This window comes from Pelodiscus sinensis, chromosome 5, assembly GCF_052426305.1.
Source record: "Pelodiscus sinensis isolate ZL-2025 chromosome 5, ASM5242630v1, whole genome shotgun sequence".
NCBI classification, from domain to species: Eukaryota; Metazoa; Chordata; order Testudines; family Trionychidae; genus Pelodiscus; species Pelodiscus sinensis.
Window position 1 is genome coordinate 20,448,242 of NC_143056.1, and position 19,259 is coordinate 20,467,500.

General features: G+C 38.4%; 1 protein-coding gene across 7 annotated transcripts in view; it reads right to left on the reverse strand.

The window, feature by feature from the left end:
* Nucleotides 1-9,570: 9,570 nt before the first annotated feature.
* The window catches only part of MARK3 (microtubule affinity regulating kinase 3), a 115,521-nt gene continuing 105,832 nt past the window's right edge, over nucleotides 9,571-19,259 (reverse strand). For 5 of the 7 annotated variants that reach the window (XM_089778343.1, XM_006130992.5, XM_014577463.4 and 2 more), the window contains 3 exons: nucleotides 16,718-16,744; nucleotides 11,326-11,370; nucleotides 9,571-10,520 (listed from right to left, as the gene is read on the reverse strand). In XM_089778343.1, coding sequence (XP_089634469.1) covers nucleotides 10,175-10,520; nucleotides 11,326-11,370; nucleotides 16,718-16,744 — 418 coding nt within the window. In that variant the 3' untranslated portion in view covers nucleotides 9,571-10,174. The remainder of the gene's footprint in view (nucleotides 10,521-11,325; nucleotides 11,371-16,717; nucleotides 16,745-19,259) is intronic. The other 2 variants (XM_006130993.5, XM_006130994.5) reach the window with 2 other exon arrangements.

A 19,259-nucleotide genomic window follows, 5' to 3' on the forward strand; every position in this document is an offset into this window, starting at 1 on the left:
AGGGCTTGCACCTCTTAAACTAACAGTTGCTTGTGAGAGGGGTCCCAGAAGAGGGACTAGGGAGATGGGAGGCAAGGTGGAAGAAACATGAGGGTTTGTGGTGGTGCACGATAATGCCAAGCTGAAGTGGGACAAATGGTTTGAAAATAGGGGACTGGATCTTGTGTGGGACCTCGTATAATGTCGTCAGGTGCACTATTGAAAGTTCTGTTTGAAGCCCCCCAAGTATCTGGAAGGTAGATGATGGGGAAGTAGGTAGTTGCTTGTGCCTAAAGACTTTCTGTGCAGGTCATGACAGGGCAGCAGAGAAGTGTGTGTCTGAAATGTTTCCTCATAAGGTTCTGGAACATAGTGACCCAGCGACTTGAGGATGAATCTGGAGTTCTTCAGGCCATAGAGCTTTTGTATCTGCTTGCTTTGAGACATGTGAGGAGCCTTCATATGGGAGGTCCTGAAAGGATTGTTGCACCTCTGCAAGTAAGCCAGAGGACTGAAGCTAAGAGCACCTTTGCATGGCCACTGCAGGCACCATAGATCTGGCTACTGCAGCCTCAGTATCCAGAGTGGTTTACAAAAAGCCTTCGCTATTGCCTTTCCCTCTTCCACAACAGTGGAGAACTCCTGCCTGGACTCCTGAGGAAGAAAGTCCTTTAATTGTGACATGGCATCCCAGACATTATAGTTTGTATCTCCCTAGCACTGCCTATTGATTCTACCAAAGGGGTCTAGTCATTTGAGTCTTTTGCCTTGGGGCTGTACCTCTTGCAACTCCTGCTTGTCCCTTTCATTGGCTGCTGACACCATCAGACACCCCGGAAGGTGGCAGTACAGGCAACTCAACCTTTGTCCCTGCCAAAGTATTTATTTTCTGCCCTCTTCAGAGCGAGGAGTTGAGAGGATGGGATTTGCCAAAGTTTGTTAACTGGACCTATAATGGCCTCACAGAGGGAGAACCACCTCTGATGGAGCCACTATGGCCAAAATATTTAGACTGTGGGAGGACTTTTACCACCTTAACTTTCAAACCTAGATGTGAGGTCACCTTCTTCAATAGGCCCAATGAACTTTTAAGTCAATGGGTGGGGAGAGGAGTGGTGATGCAGCAGGACTCTGGGCAGGAGGTGGCAGTGGCTTGCACCACTAGGGGTTCCTCCTCTTCTTCCTCTGCACTGTGCATATTCCCCAGGATAGGTCCTAAGTCAGTATGGGGCTCGGTACTGGAGTCTGAGTCTGGTGCTACTTGGAAAGAGGAGTCTCTCTCTAAGACATCACTGAGTACGTGTCTGGGGCGGAGGTTAGAACTAGGGGGAAACCTTATAGGTTCCAGAATGGCCATTGCATTTTCATAGACCAATGTCCACTGGGCCAGTCTTGCAGAAGCACCCCCATACTGGAAACCCTCCCCCCTCCAAATAGGACCTAGGGGGTGTACTGTTAGGGATTCCTTGGGTTGGTGCATCACTATACCTCTGTGCTGACCACAACCCTTACTACAGGGGCCATAGTGGAGATGCGGTACTCCTCTATTCCAGAGGTTAGTGCAAAGGGTCATGGGATTGGTGCCACAGTGAGGAAGGCTGTGTTGGTACTAGCAGGGACAGTTTCCCTCAGGGAAACATGCTCCCTTCTGCTCTCTGGCACAAGTGACACCACCTCTTGGACTGCCAGTGAGGGCAGTGCTAACAGTGCCAAAAGTCTCTGGCTGCAATTAATGCCTGTGGAGTGGGTGGCACCATTATCTCACTGGTTCCATCAGTGCTGATCTGGGACCGGACTCAATGGAGGCTGCGAACAAGATGCAATTGACAGTACAGCCTGCTGAGTGTGGGGCAAATGAGTGATCACACTCAGGTAGTACCCTGCTACATGCCCTGGGGAGTGGTCTTTTTAGAGCTGGAGGACATGCTGGGCAGTGGCTTCTTGTGTTTCACAGTGCTAAGTTCCTTACAGTGACTGAAGCATTTTGTACCGCCACTGAGAGCAGTGAGTATAGCTTGCCAAAGCAAGAGAAGCAGTTCCAGTAACCTTCACAAGTGGAAAGGAGGAACTGAGAGGGTGCAGGATCTGGCAGACTGGACTTCTTATATTGTGCCATAAGCATAAGGCACCAGAGGGTGCTATAATCAGATAGGTACCATTGAAGGGAAATTTCCAAAGATTGTGGACAAGGTGCACATATACTTAGTATGGAACAGACATGTGGAAGCAATCAAAGAGGAATCATTCTAATAACAAAGATTTAACCATAGCAACATGCTAGCCAAATCTCCTTTCCCCTAGTCACACACTGGACTCTAAAGGCTGTGGGGAGGGATGGCACAGTGCTCTAAAGCAGGCTTTACAACACACATGCTTTTCCCTTGGCTAGTGAAATCTCTATGTGGCTACTTGAGCCAACTTTATGGAGCTTTTGAGTAGCTCAAAGATACGCCGGGCTGCACCAAGGTAACTTAGGAGAGCGTTTGGCCAACAGAACAGTTAGTAGAGATGATGGGAGAAGGAAAGGATCTGCCCACAGGTTTCAGATCCTAGAAGTTTGTGACAAGAACAGTTAGATAACAGTTCTTACAGCTTAGAATGAACAATTTTGCTTTAAAACTTTTGAAATTCAACATTTACAGAATGCATGTAAAGAGTAGAACTGCAGTTAAAACACTCAGGGTCCAAACAGAGTTAGTCACATTCTACTAACTCCATCCGTGTTTCTAAATGAAAAAATGCATTTAAAGCTAACAATATTCAATATTTCCCTATTACTCTTTCATGTAAGCAATTGCTACAGTTGGCATTGTTATGCAATCACAGGTAGGTGGGAAGATGAGCACAACCCACTTATAAGATGGCCATACAATGAAAATGAGAATGGCTGTATTCTATAGTTCATAAACTTCCATCAACATACAGACAAAACTTGAGAATTAGCTCCCTCTAAACTAAAGTTTCAACTTAAGATCATTAACAGCAAAGTAAGGATTTTTTTAAAAAACAGAACAATGTAGAAAGTGTTTTCCCGTTACCTTCTCATAACTCCAAATAAAGCTAGCAACATTTAGTTGAAGATTTTAAAAAATAAAAACACTTTCTGTAAGAGCAAACATGGATAACTATAGACACAAAGCTTCAGAAAGTTTTGTAGTGGGACAGAAAACTGACCAGAGACCATATTACAGTGGCACATGAGCTTGTGTCGTAACATTTAAAAGACTGACATTTCTAAGTCCTCTAAAACTAACACAGTCAGTTTCCATTGAAATTTGGTCTATCAGAAGGGAGATGGAAATTTGGTTCTAAATTTGAATCACTAACCTTATCCTGCTTCCTCCTCAGGGTGATGACATACCAACCAACCATATCTCAGCATTAACATCACCTTTTTACCATTGAATACCCACAGCCTTAATTAGTATCATGAGCTTTTTGTGGGCAAAACCCATGTCATCCAATGAGCTGGACAGGAATAGAGGGTTTTGCCCATGAAAGCTCATGATGCTATATATATATATTTGTTAATCTCTAAGGTGCCATGGGGCTACTCATTTTTAAAGTTACAGACAAGTATGGCTACCCCTCTGAACCTTAACTAGGGGGGTCACAGATCCATTATAATATTAACACACCAAAGAAAATAATTCCATTTAATTAAATCTCAAAGAGAAGAAATTGCAGATTGTTACTCCTTCGAAATCAGGAGTTTCATCTTAAATTATTGCCCTTCCCAGAAGACAAACCTTATAAATGGGCATCATGATGAATTCATAGTGAACTGGGGAGAAGAAACAGGGTGAATAGCGTGCAAAAGGTTTCTGCTGTTATCGCATGTAAAAGCTAAAACCAGAATTTACCAAAAAATTCCTACGAATAACAATGAAATATAATGAAGGGATACAGCATTATGTAACACTGGGATATTATTCAATCAGAAATATATAAAAGTATCTTCCATTGGATTTTTCTACAGTAGCTCTTGCAATTAGCCAATTACAATCAATACAATTGTTCCTATGAAAGTTATAGTATATGGAGTACTTCCTGTAGTCTCTGAACAACATCATTATGAGTAATACCAAGTCACGATGGCTGATTTTTGTGTTTCTGAATGTGAGAGACATCCTGTGGCCATTGCAATCATTGCAATTCCACCTCTAATTTATGACAATTTACTTTCAGAAATTAGAGATGCTGTATACCTTTTGTTGGTCCTTCTGTTGGTGAGAAGCTTTCAAGCTGCACAGGGCTGTTCTTCAGGTCCGGGAAAAACAAATTTCAGGTCACAGTTAAATACAAGATCGAACAGATAGGTACCATAAGATTCCAGGAAACAATCCTCATCCTCTGAAGCACAAAATGGAAGTGTCGTGCCTTTCATTTAAGGTTTTCTCAGCAAGGATCATCACTTGTTTTTAATTTTCTTCATTATTGTGCCATAGGAGCAGCATAATTGTTCAAGACACTTTCATTCTATATCACTAATTTCAAGGTCTACAACTTTCCAAATGAATGACTTATTTGGTTAGTAGTTTTCATGTTTATTTTCTGCATCACAGGGAAATATTTGTGCAGAGTTTAGTTAAATGTAATTTCCCTACTTTTGAATCAGAAAAAACAAATCTCATTACTTACAAGGAAACTTGAGGGGTTTTTTTGCACTCAAAAAAATATTTTTTCCAGTGCTCAAACTTATCAGTTCTTACATCCCCCCTCTGTTCTGAAATGTGATTTGTCCTTTTCACATGTGTTCATTTTTTAAAATTGTATCCTTTGGTATATATGGTTGTGACTATTTTCTTCCACTATTTGATCTGAGGAAGTGGGTCTGGCCCACGAAAGCTCATCATCTAATAAACCATCTTGTTAGTCTTTAAAATGCTACATAGTCCTGTATTTTGTTTCAGCTACACCAGACTAACACGGCTACATTTCTATCACTTATCAGTTCTTAATGAAAAATGACTCAGTAACATAGAAAAATATTGGTTGAGAATTTCAACTGGAAATAGCATTTTGTGCATATGCACAACAACATTTTCTTTAATGAGATGCTCAATTTGCATCTCAGACTGAAAAGCACAGGTGGAATTATTTTAATGATTAGATCATTTGAATCTGATTACTTGTGAGAACATCTAAGTGCACATAATGCATTCAGTGTGATTAAGAACTGCACTGAAACATGAAATGCATGATTTCAATGTTTATTTTATGGACTTTAATGCAGAAGAAGAATAGATTGTTGAGAGTCAGAACTGAAAAACTTCGAAGTCAGGAAATTCAGTGTTATGGTTGCTTTGAGAACCATAACTCTGCCAATTTCTATGCATGTATTACATCTGTGTTTTAACAGAATATTCTGATAAAATGCTCCTTCAATGCAGAGCAGCAATTGCTTAAGGAACAACAATTTTTAATTTTCAACAGGATTTTTTTTTAAATTAAACAAATGCTTACAAACTGCAACTAGTATTTGCATTAAACATATCTAGGAAAGTAAATGTTAACCAGAGGTAGCAGTTAGTGACAGTAAGTTATTTCATACAAATAGTTATGGGGATTGGTATTAACAGCTACTGCTCTTCTACTCTCAACCTTTGCTGGGGCAAAAAGCCTACTGTATTCAGTTGAGTTTAAACTTTATTCTTAGTACAAGGACAAATCTAGAAGTCTGAGGTAGATCATTTAAGAACAATTCAAATTATGAGCAGCATTTTTAATGCCCTTGCTTTTCCTAATCCATCAAGAATGCATCCAAAGAACATGGTCCAGTGTCAATGCCTGGAAAGAAGGGGGGAGGGGGAGAAGCCACACTAATATGATAGGAACACTGTAAAGCTGATCAACAAATTGGATAGTCTTTACTTCTTCCATTAACATCTACCTGAAAATTCACTATGTACTGAAGTGAAGTGTTGATCCTAAGTTTTCTGATTGTATAAGAACACAAGAATGTGATTTTTGAAATGAGCTTTCCAAGAAACTGTATTGAAACTAGCAAGAGATAATTTATTGCTACTTCCTGAATTACCATAACGTCTTAAATGGTGATGAAATTGGCAATATTTGTGATTTTTAACACAATCAAGCTGTTCTCCTCTGCAAAGATCCATGACAGCTCTAGCAAGACTAAGGAAATGAGAATTATACACACAGCCAGGAGAATAAAATGCAGATCAAAAGTTACCATCTGCACAAATTTATTTGAAAAATTAGACATTAATATGTGAAATGTGTATTCACATTCCTAGTAGTCATTCTTCCAACCACATTTAGGCCAATGTATAACACAGTAATGTCTTGAGCCTTTAAAGATATACACTTGAAACATTTCAGTTAAAAAACCCTCTCCAGTGGAGACCACACATCTCCTCCTCCTCCACTATATGGCTCCCAAATAGTTCATTGTGTAGACTGCTACTAGTATGAAGGCTGAAAGAATCAAGAAACCTCACACCTACCAAGCCACTTTTTTTAGGGGTCATTTTCCAGGACACTGATGACAAAGGCATGTATAACATGCTTAAAAACTGTAGTTTGGAGGAACAGTTAGCACTTCCCTTTTGCTGAATTACTTAGCATCTCCTTCACAACATGGTCCAAGGACTTAACACATGTCTGGGCAGGAAAATGCAGTTATTTTCTCAGATGTAGGCTGCCACAATAGTCTATTCCTTTTTTGGTTTCTAAAATGCTTCAATGAATTGTAACCTTAAGAGAGAAAGGGTTGTTTGAGCTTATTAGTTCTCACTTACTCTAGAGTTTCCATGTATGCCAAGAAATATTTTGAATTGAATTAAGTTACTTTAAATAACACTTCAAAATATAGTAGTTAAAAGCTCAGAACATTTTTACCTGCTATGCCAAGAGAAGAAAGAGGCTTGATTTCAGAATGAGACCTGGCAATGAGTTGGGTGGAGGCGTATACACTGAGTCAGTAAAGAGCCAGTACACATTTTTTGAAAATGAGACACGCATGTGGCTACAAAAGCACTTCTTAGCTGCATGAAGCACATCTCATGAAGTGGCTGGGGCTGCTATTATAATCACTACATACATCTTGGACTCTGATTACAGTGAGAATGCTTGATAGATAAAGTAACTATAGAGCCAATCCTGCCATCTCTTACCAGCAGGTAGTCCCTGAGCTGAAAGATCTCCGTGACCATGCAGGATTTAAATCTATATTCTTACATTAAGTCTATTCTTAAAATAGCACTAGGTGGCTGTGCCTCTTGCTCGATATGCTCGCCTACCCCCTCTCTCTGGCCACTATTGCAGCCAGAGAGCCTGATGACATCATTCTGTCATGCAGCCGGAAAAACACACACACACACACTCTCCCTTTCCAGAGAGAGAGAGAGAGAATGTAGTTCCTTCACTGATTGTCCTATCAATGAACCAGACAACAAATCACAAGCTTTTGCATTTTAGGATGAAGAAGGACATTGTGTTTGTTATGATCAAGAAATATTTGTAATATTATTGCAATTGACAGTTTTGGATTATATTTGACAAGGAAACTGTTAAAAACCTGTTTCTAATGCTAATAAATATGTCATTTGGTGAATTTCAATATCTCAAATACAGATTATTTTTAAAAGTACTTTTTGAATACATTTTAAGACAAAAATATTTAAGTACAAACTTTTAAAAATACTTAAAACTTATTATACTGATGCACTTTGTAGAAACAATTATATACTAACTGGGTGAAATAGAACAAAGTATTGCAGGAGACATTTAATATGAAACTTGGAATTTCCACCAAATACAGATTTACAATCAGTGTTTAAAGATGGAGTTAAATTATAACACAACAGGTAGTGCACTACTGGATGAAAAGAATACATCTTGAGTAGTGTTTAACATAATGAAAGGCTATGTCAATCTCCACCTGAGAAGTACATCTGTCCTGTAATTTCTTATTGCTATTATAAAATGGAGTTTTCGTGGCAAAACAAGCATACATACTCACCGAGCTCCATTTGCATCCAAGAGTTCTAAAGTCAGTTCATGATTCAAAATATACATACATATAATTTCAAGAATATTTATTGCATTTAATGATCTTTTAGATAGCATACTTATCCCAATGCTTAGAGCAAGGTCACTAGAGACTGAGGAAGAGGTATAAGGGATGAAAGTCTTGTTTTCAGGAGTATGGTTCACAAAACCTAACACATGACCGATGGATTCTGCATTTGCACCTTGGGTCAAGCCTAAGCTGCATACACAGTGATGAACTATATTAGCTCACTGTAATTTTAAAAATTAATTTTTAGAGTCTGAATTAAAGAACATGTTAAGTACGTGCCTAACTGCTGCATGGGAATGGGACCATAAACACTATATGTATATAAAATAAAACCAAATAAATAATATGGTGTATAATTTACACAAATCCTTAGTGAGTCCCTTCTATGTTGCCCCCGCATATGTTGATTCTGCACTAACTTTGTTGATGCTTGTAGTAACCATTGCATTCCTCCAATTCCCTGCTCTTATGTCATGCAAAAAAATTAACACAAAAAAATCAATACCAATACGCTCAAATGGAAGTAAGCTGCTGGAAAAAAGTTCCCTGCCTTACGTCATTTCCCTATATGGTCACATTTTTTGGAATGTATCTTGGACGCACAGCGGGGATGCCCTGCAGCAAACTGAATATCTGAAAGGAAAAATCAGTAGGTAGATTGAATGGATCAAGGAATGTTAGGATTCTGATTCAAATCATGCCCAGGTCAGTAGTGACTAAGAGTTGGTACCATCTGGTGGCTGTTTGATCTATAGGAAATGAGTTGGTCAATATAGTAGAAGTCTGAGAAAAAAAGCTCACCTCAACTGATCACCTCTGGAGCAGAGACCGAACTATCGTCCCATATATGTGAGTAATGCCTCCTAGAAAGGTGTTGAAGCACATTGAAAGGAGCAGAGGAGGGGCTGAACCATGGCTGTCACTGCTGTTATGTTAATCACATTATAGGATTCAGTTTCCAAGGCTGTCAATCTGGTATTTTGCACCACTGTTAAATTCATTTAAGTATGAAAAGCAATTAGCAGATCCTGGCTTTCCTCTTTTGGATTTTAACAAGAGCGCATGTTTGCAGCTCATGGGAAAAGGATAACATATCCAGCAGTAACGTAGAAAGTCGGCATATCAGGCATGTGGTAATTCTCACCAGAACTTTTACAATTTAACTGAGAGCCCTTTTGTTCTTCTGATGATTCTGGCCTAGTCTCTACAGTAGGAACTTTGTCTGAAATTATCATTAAGTCAAGTTCCAGCGAATCAGATATTTTATATTTCTACCTCAAGACAAGACACTAAAGACAAGACATGTTCTTGTTGAACTATGCAGTTTACATTCTGTGGCAGTAAATGGTGGAGCTTACTGAATGGTAATCATTTTACTTAATCATAAAAGACAAATTAGATTAAAAGGATGTATTTTTACACTTATGTTTAACATGAACAGAGAAATTTAAGCATTTACCCAAATTTCAATGCACAGATCAATTCTATTTTTTAATTTGATTCAGACTTAAATAATAAATAGTGGGAGCAGTATAATGCAAGACTTACTGAGTAAAAGTGAAATTTTAATTCTCATGAAATCTACTTAAACAGGAGTAATGTTCACAACCATAAATTCAAACCCTTCACACTTTCTTAACACAGCAGTGAATTGTAAAACTGCATTTACTGGGTAACTATTCAATTATTTAAATATTAACTCAAGTGTTTCCTCCTTGGGCATTTCAATTTTTAGCACCAAAATTAGCCCCAAAAGAGGTACTGGTACAGCTGTGATGTTGTAAATGAAAAGTTTACACATAATACTTAATATATTATACACACATACTGTACATTCTCACATCCACACAAACAGGAGGCATATTTAAATGCATATACCGTGTGTTTCAGTTTGTTGTCAAAGACTTGGAGCAATGGAAATAAAGCAGAAGGGGTAATATTTTACATAGTAGGCAACTTTAATGCTGTAGTGCACTTATAAAAAAAAAGTCCAACTCTCCCTCCCAGCTCAGCAGCTTTTTTCCATTTTTTTTAATATCATGATTCAGAAGATGCAGAAGTTATTGCCTAAATATTATTCTATACATTTCCATCGGTGTTCTCAAAAACACTTGAAGCTACTTAATTTACAGTTTAATTACTTTTTTCTTACAGCTTTAATTCATTGGCAATTTTGGAAGCAATGTTTTTAAAAGCTATGGATGTTCCCGATATCCGCTTAAAGCGGACTCCATTCAGTGATAGTCTTGGCAGTTTACACACCTCCATCTCCCACTGTACAAGATTTTCCGCATGCCCATCGCCATGGACACAGAAAAGCAAGAAACGCTCTCTTTGTTCATAGTCACAATTATTGGCATCCAGGACTTTACGAATTTCCCTCATCATATCATTAGGATCCATGGAACTGGTAGTTTTCATGCTCCAAGTAAATCTGAGAGACCGGGGCTTGGCTTCCTTATTTTCATCCTTCTGATCCACAGCTACATTGCGACTGAAAAAAAATATTTTATTTATTATTTAATAGGACAATCAATAGCCTCAACTCTTGTGTTGAAGCAGAACTGCCAAGTCACTGTGCATTTCTGTATTAAAGAAACACTCAGAGGGGCTCCAACTTGGAGCAGATCTCTGTTGTATTAGGCATTGTATATTTTATACACATAGTAAGACTATTCCCACCTCAAAAGCCTACAGTCTCACTAAGCCAAGACACAACTAGCATGAGCAACAACTGGATGGAATGGGGACAGGAGGATGAAAACCTGATTACTACCATGCTGAAGGCAAGTTTTCACTCACCTATAATTCAATTAAGGTGACACCCTACATGCACTAATATTCTTGGACCATATGGCACCAGAAAAGCTCTAGAAATGTCTGGAACCCTAATTAAGATAGCAGTTTTAAGTAACATGGGTAGGCATTTTAAAAACTTAGCCCAAAGCCACCTCCAATACAAGTTGAAATTCACTGATACAATTCACTGAAAAACTCTTGCATAAAGACCCTTTGGGTTCCTTTACATTTTTGCCTCTAGTCCTCAGGCACTGCATTGCAGCAACCCTCTCGAGTCTATATACACTAGGGATGTTAAAATGCATTCAATCAAGAATGTGGGACAGACAGCTTCTGCCAGCCCGCCTTCCCGGGGAGGAGGGTGGAAGGCTTCTTGGTTTATAGTTTCAAGGAGTTAAAGGAAACAAAACTAGCTGCTTAGAGCCCTGAGCCATATAAACAAGAGAAGAAAGATACACACTCACCTAAGTAACATTTTAAACAAAAATCATTACCCTCACCTTGAGCCCTCATATCTCCCGTTCCTCTCATATTCAGTCGGGAGCCTCATTGAAAAGAATGCAGAAACAAAGGAAGTGGGAAAGAGAAGACAAATCTTATACTAGCATACATAACATCTGAATAGCTGCTAAATGCAACATCTCAATTATACCGTAATTATAATATACTGTATTATGACACTAAGCAAAGATTCAATGATTTTCAACATTACAGCCAACTTAGAGTACAGATGTTTGCCCACCAACACAAAATGTATATACAAGCCTCACGTTCTAAAAAGTAGAAACTTTTAGTATTAATTTTAATACTATTTTTACACTAATACCCATGAAGATAAAAGGTAAGATTCCAGTGGGAAAAAAATGTTGAAGAAATATTTAAAATGTATTAAATAAGTGTAAAAAAAATATACTAATTATTAATATTAAAGTATTAAGTTGTAAAAGAAAAATAGTATTAAAAGCAGCTTTAATGTATACACTCATCGTTTAGATCAAATATACTGAAATAAATAAATACATAAATAAATATTATAAATAAATGAATAAAAACCCAAACAATCATCTGATTAATTTTTCCCACCCTTCCTTAATCCAGGGTATAAATTAAAGTTAACATAAGAAGAAAAAATCAAAGTAAATTCAGTTTCTCAATGTGTAAAATTCCTTTGAATATCAATTCTTCTGAATTCCTATACCATTGATTCATCTTCCAGAAGACAAGGAGAAGGGTAAAAGAGATTAAATAATATAAAGATCACAGGAAGAAGAGTTATTTAACACTATGACAAGTATTAATATTACTTTTAAGCTACCTTCAAGGCAAACAAAATCAAGGTGGAAAAATCTCCCATAAGCACCTGGTTTTCTTCCATACCCATCAACCCCCGGGCATATACCACATTAACTCACCAATCATAGTAGACAAGGGGAATTTGGTAAATGGTGAGAGGAGACAATTAAAACTGTGGTGCATAGTAGTTTCAGTAATGAGCTGTTCTTAGACAGGCATACACATGTATTGTCAAGTGGCTTTTAGTTTATATTTTGTGGATTCAAGTCACATATGTAGTGTATCAATCCTAAGTACTTCCCAGTGACATTTTGTATATTAACATGGGTTTGTAAACTCTGAGGCAGGAACTGTATATTTGCTAACTACTTTGAACTGTATATTTGCTAACTACTTCTCTGTAAAAATGAATATGGTGTATAGTTCTGTCAAAATGGATATGGTGCTCCAACAATGCTATTGTGAAAGGAATGGTATAAGAACCTGAACAGACCAGGGACTGTGAATAAGGATCATTCATGATCCATAGGTGCTACTGTAATACAAATAGTATGAAAGCAGCGAGACAGATTTAAGGAACACAAAGGTAAAGTGAAGATAAGCAATTACAGGTAACCAATATTCTATATTGCCGCAGTGCTCAAAAGCCCCAATCAGAAGCCTATCACGCTGGGAATGAAACAACACAGAGACAGTACTCGCCCTGAAGAGTTTACCATGTGAATAAAGACAGGATGCAACATGCATGTTGCATAAACAATAATGGGAAGGGATAGTGGAAGAGAATTAACAAAAATCCTTGAATTAAATGCAGAGTTTCAAACTGTGTTTTACGTATTGCTTTTTTCTGTATAGCAACAATTACACATAAGTATACACCAAAGAAGCTAAACGAAAAATCAATATGAACAAAATGGTGTTGTAGGCAATCAGGAACACTGCTCCTGGCAACAACTTTTTTTTGGAGGGTGAGGGTGGGGGTGGAAGAGAAGGGTCAGAATCACATTTCGAAGTGTCTCAGTACTGCAGTCTTATTTTAAAATAATGAGGGAAAAAGTCGGGGCTACAAGAATTTCAAAATTAAGGAAGGCTCCTGTACTGATTATTGCTAGCATACTATGTCAGCACAGAGTATATAGTAGCACAGTCGCTGTCCGGAGTAGGCCTCTTGCAAAGACTATCCTTAGGGATTTCTTAACTAAGGGCCAGACACCATTTCTAGTAAAGACGTTGTGTATTTTTCTATTGTATCAATGGAAGCAGATTCAGGCCCTATAAGTTGATTGTTTTACCATGAGCTTTAGCAATATAGAATTGAGATAATATTTTTAAGCTTTGCAACATTTTTCCATATTATTCAGTAACAAAATTTAGTTTTCGTACTTAATTCTGAAGCGAATCTGTACATCATATTAATTATGTTTTGTGCATTACATGTGTTCTCTGTCTACATATGATTTGTTAAAAACCCAGTTCAACGTTAAGAAAAATGGTTTAAAGAATATTTCACAGCTAGATTAAAAGCCATAAGTGATTGTGAGGGAAAGGAAATGGATGGAGTCTAAGTGGGTTTGGGTTGTGACCTGGCCAGGGGATTAGGTGCAGGGTCCAGCAGGGGGTATGGGTACAGGAGAGGATTCTGGCCTGGGGAAGGGCTTAGAAGGGAGTGCGGGGTCTGGGAGGGTGCCAGAGCAAGTTCTGTCCAGGAGGCACTTACCGAAATTGTTCCCAGCCAGGAGCACTCTCAGGTAGTTGTCTCTGCCAGCAGCCCTGGACTACAGGCTGGCTATGCATGTGGCTCTCTGCACTGCAGGGAGGGTTAGGGACGGGGAGGGTTTGCAGAGTGTCCCTGCTCGCAGCAAGATCTCTCAGCTTCTATTGAGATATTTTGATGGGAGAGGAGGAAGGACATTGAAGCCTCTTCCTCCCTCTTCTCCGCAGTGCAGAGAGCCAGAGGAAGCAGCTAGCCCAGGGGTGGGCAATAATTTTTTGCTGGGGGCCAATTCACAAATTGTTGAAGTGGCTCCAGGAGGGACCTCAAGCAGAAGGGGCAGGGCCAAGTTACTTCCCTGATTCCCCACCTACAGACCGTGATTGGTCTGGAAGTGGGACAGTGTGTCAAGTCTTTGCTCCCCCCCCCAAAGGTTCCCCGTTGGTGCCCATGCCCCTGGCGGTAGGAGGAAACTTTACACGCTACCCCTTCTGCTTCCAGGCCAATCAGGTCGTGGGGATGGGGAAGCACATGAAGTCTCCTCCCACCCTGCCAGGAGCACGTGGCACTTATAAGCACTGCGCACTCCTGGCAGGGCGGAGGAAATGTTGTGCTCTAATTGGCCTGGGTGCAGAAGGTGGCAGGGCTTCTGTGGGCTGATCAACTCGCTTGGGGCTGGATCTGGCCCACAGAGGCCCTTCTGTCCACACCTGAGCTAGCCATTTTGAGCAGCGCTGCTCTGTGTTGCAGAGGCAGGTGTGGGCTGGATCAAAAGTCTTGGCAGGCTGGATCCAGCCCACTTGTGCTATGTGATATCTGGTTAATGTTACATAATGTATAAGAGATATACAACCTATCAGAATGCAATAGACTATTAACATATTAATTAAGAAAAACAAATGAACTGTCTAGCACTCAGAATTTACCAAATTCTTAGAAGTGATATTGTAATAGTCCTGGCAACTACAATAAATGCCAATGTTAAAATACAATCAATTTCAGTAGATGAAATTTATGGCAGGTAGAATTTGGCTAAAAAAAGTATGCTACAAGCAAAGATGTATTTCAATCCCTACCGCATGTAACAAAAGAGACAGACATACTTGGTGAAGTCACAAGCACATACATTCCGACTAGTGGAAAGGAAAATTCAGAAGTGCATTGTTGTGAAACTCTTTTTTAAAAAAACCCTGAAAAAGTTGCATTCAGAATACCTGAAACAGTTGCATTAACCAATGTCAAATGATACATGCTTCAGGTACAATGCTACATTTTTATTCAAAGGTAACTCTAGAATTGTGGTCACCAACCAGTTGATCGTGATTGACTGGTCGATTGCAGGGGTACAGCCAGTCGATTGTGAGGTGTTCCCAGCCTCCCTTGTTCCCCATACCCCGAACGAGGAGCCCACGCTGGCGCTATAACCTCCTGTGAAAATGGAGCTAGCTCTGGCTTTCTGAAGCAGGGGGTGAGGGTGGGTGTAAGTCCCACGGCTGTGCGCTAGATCCAGCTTCTTAGGAAGCACACCCGCTGTTTTGGGGAGGGGAGGAGCAGCACACGTGCTTCCTGAGAAAATGGATCTGGCATGCAGCCATGGGACTCCCTCCCCCACCATACCGCAGGAAGTCAGGCAGCACAGGGAAGGAAAGGAAGACAAGATAGCGTGCACACTTTCTTGTCTTCTCTTTCTTCCCCATGCTCCAGGAAGGCAGTGGCAGGGGAGGTGGGTTCAGGAAGGTGGCACAGGATCTGGAGCGGTTGGACTTTTTAAAGGAGCTGCACATGTGCTTCATCCAGTGCTGCCCCCAGATCCTGCCCCAGAGATCCTCGTCCCTGGAGACCCACAGGTACAGGCTGAGCTGTCCCTGTCCCTTTTGTAATTGTTTAACAAAGTTTTAGATGTCTTCACTGACAGAAGTGAGTGACTTCCTAGTTTCTCATTGTGAAACTTCATTTTTCCTCAGTATATTACTCTACATTCAGTTATTGGAACCCAAAGTTTTTTCAATTTTCCCTTATTTTTATTCTATTTTCTAAAGACAAAATAGAAGCAAGTAATTTATAAGATATTCTTATTTCTATCACAGTTCATTTTTGGAATATGTTAGTACCTTTTTCTTCAAGCTTGTGGATGATAGGGCTTTCCAAGGAATTAGGAGAATGTTTACATAACAAAACTTTGAGAAAAGAGTGCCTGACTTTTTCTTTAACTACCCCAGTGAAATTCCATCAGCTTCAACAGAATTACTTTTAATTTACATCAGTATTAAACCAAAAAGAATCAGTTCTACATGCGCTCTTAAAAATCTTTCCATGTAGGACAGTTTTTCCAATACTGGTTTCTTTGGTCACTGCACTTGCACACTGTTTATGCTTTTTTTATTTTATAAATTAAGTGCTTCAGTTCATGTCATTATGTTGGACAATATCAGATGAAATAAGTGGCGTTGGATACTCTACAAAATATACACTATTTTGATAAGAATTTTCCTAATGAAGAAAACTAGAGGATAAAGTATACAGAACATCACTTACCTTTACACATTTGTGACCCTTAAATTTTGTCTACATTTTCAGCTGTACCAAACATGTCATTCTTCAAACATAAGCATGCTAAGTGTATTAGTATAAAGAACAGAATTATTTTTGGTACTACCAACTCTATCAAAGAAAGAAGAGTGCATACGACATGCTTTGCATCTTGTTATAAAGGTGCCACAGATGCTTAAGTATCATCATTAGTCAATGGATTTCCTTCTATATTTTCCTTTCCATTAAGATAGTATTTAGTTCTCAGCAGAAAGTTTAGTTTTTAGAAAACCAAGGCCAAAAAGCCACATTTTATGTTAATTGCAGGAGCCACTTTTTTAAATATAAATAAATCCTACCTTTTGATAAACCTGAATGACATGTTTCTAAAAGAAATTAAGCCAAAACAATAATTAACAAAAAAAGTTTGGACAAATTAAATGGAAAATTCATTTAAAAAGTGAAACATGCAATAATAAGATTTCATATTTAAATGCACATGGAAAGAATAAATTTCAAATTTATTCTGAATTAGAAAAATTGTTTCAAGGCTGAGGAAACTTTTTAAATTTTATTGTTTTCAACTTTATTTTACTTCTGAAAGTATTCCAGCATTGCTTCTGAAAAGAGACACCACTATTATGATCTCAAAAATAAACAGTTTAAAAATATTATTAAAATGTAGTATTGTATGCAGTTACAAAAGTATTAAGTTTGTGTCTATTATCCTATGTATTTCAGAGGAGGACAAAAAAAAATCTCAACTTTTGTAGCTGAATGGCTCAAAAATTAACTGATTTCTTCATGAACATCCATTTACTCATTTGGTGCCAAGAACTGCTTTAATGATCCATTTATATTTAATGGTAAAAGCTATGAAATTGCCTGCTTCAGAATGTAAGTGATTTACTGTCACAAAAGTTCATTTATAGAAAAATGAAGCAGAGTATTAAAAGATTATGGTTAAAAGGGTTGTTTTTTTTCTGTAGAGATGAAAAAGAAGAAACTTTGAAGTGCTGATTCCTTAGGGATAGGAATGTGTGCCATCCTATGAGTTTCTACAGCACCAAGCCTGACAGGGGTCTGACTCTCTGAACAGGGCTTCTGGATGCATACTTAATACATAATCTGTAACAAGAAATTGAGATTTTATATCTCATTTGTGACGTTTGCTAGTTGGTTCCAGTAGCAGAGTTCAAAATTTATATATTCATAGTACATGAATACATCCACATTTTAAATGGTAGACAGAAACAAAGGAAGGCCATTATAAAACCAGCAATGGTACTGATCAAAAAACATGCATGAAAAGCATCTAGTGTTTGAATAAGTAAAGCTCTGTTCTAAGTCAACATTTATAGGTAAAAGTTGCTTAGATAAAAATAGATATCCTAATTATTAAAAATCCCCCCCATCTATCTCTTCCTCTTTCACTTGGCACTTTAGGGTAGCACAAGGTATTTGTCAAAATCATGTACAGCAGAGAGGGAAACTTGGAGCAGGGCAAAAGCTTAATAGAGGACGGAGAGGCTTTGGATTTCTCACAACTTCTATATTTTAAAGTAAAAATTCTCTAAATTGGAATCACTAGTTAGATGTGAGAAAAAATTAGGTTGACTTAGACTACATAGTTCTGAAGGAAGAATACGATGAAGACTGAGAAGTAGTGTACAAAGTTGTAAAAGGAAATTAAGTGGATGAGTTAATATTTGTGGGGTATACACCGAATACAAAACATATAGTCTGAACAAGGAATGAAGTGGAATATTCTATAAATATTTAAGAAGAACATGTTATTAAAAGGCACTACAGAGATAGAAAGCGAATCAGGAGGTGTGGGTCATACCCAAAGCCTCGCTCGCAAAAAACTTATACTCAAACTCGAATATGAACACACAAATACTATGCAGTGCTCTAACTTACATGAACTATAGTCCATTGGGCTCAGATACCAAAAAGGGGAAAAGAAAAAATTTAGGATTGTTTAAAATGCATATGAAAAATATGATTTTTAAATATTCATTCCTGTGAGAATTGAAAAAAATGTAAATTACCAATGGCAAATTCAAACTATTGTAACTTTCTGCTGAATTAAGCACCCTCCAAACAGGAGAAAGCAGCTGTTTAGACTAAGGCCCAGTTTATACTAGAAGCTGAAAAGTCAGCTTAAGGTATGCAACTCCAACTACATTAAAAAAAAAAAAACAAAACAAAACAAAAAACAAAACAAAACAAAAAACCCGAGTCAATGTACCTTAACCCAAGCTTGGTACCATGTTCACAGCAGGTGATCTCATGTCAGCTTCCCTCACACCTCATTAATCGAGAAGTACTAGCACCAGGCAGCGGTGCCCTCAGTGTTTGATTTAGCGGGTCTTTACTAGACCCGCTAAATCGAACACCAGAAGACTGATCTCTGGCATGACAAGTAGAGACATGGCCTAAACTCCTTGCATTGGCTATAACTTTTAAGACTGTATCAGGTCCATGCCTAACTTAGCCTTAGACACAAACCTTTAACCATTTGAGAAAGCTTCTGTATAAGCTGAGCTTTTAGGCTCGTCTTAGTTTAAAAAATGAGGGAAACCTTCAGAGCTCTTTAGCCCCATCTGTCATTAAACTCCAAATAGACAGAAATCAGACACAGGGACAGACCACACCACTGCACAGAACAGTCAAATTAACATGTATGCGTAAACCTCTGCAGGATCAGAACCCATGTTACAGCCAAGGTGAGATACCTTGATTATAATTCCTAGCAGGAAGTATAATAGGCCAAATTTTGCTCCAACTCATAGTTAATGTAACCCTAAAGAAATTTGGTTCCACAATATCAAACTGTAAGACCAACTGCATTCAAAGACCTAAACAATTAAAAAAACCTCAAAAATTAATATACAT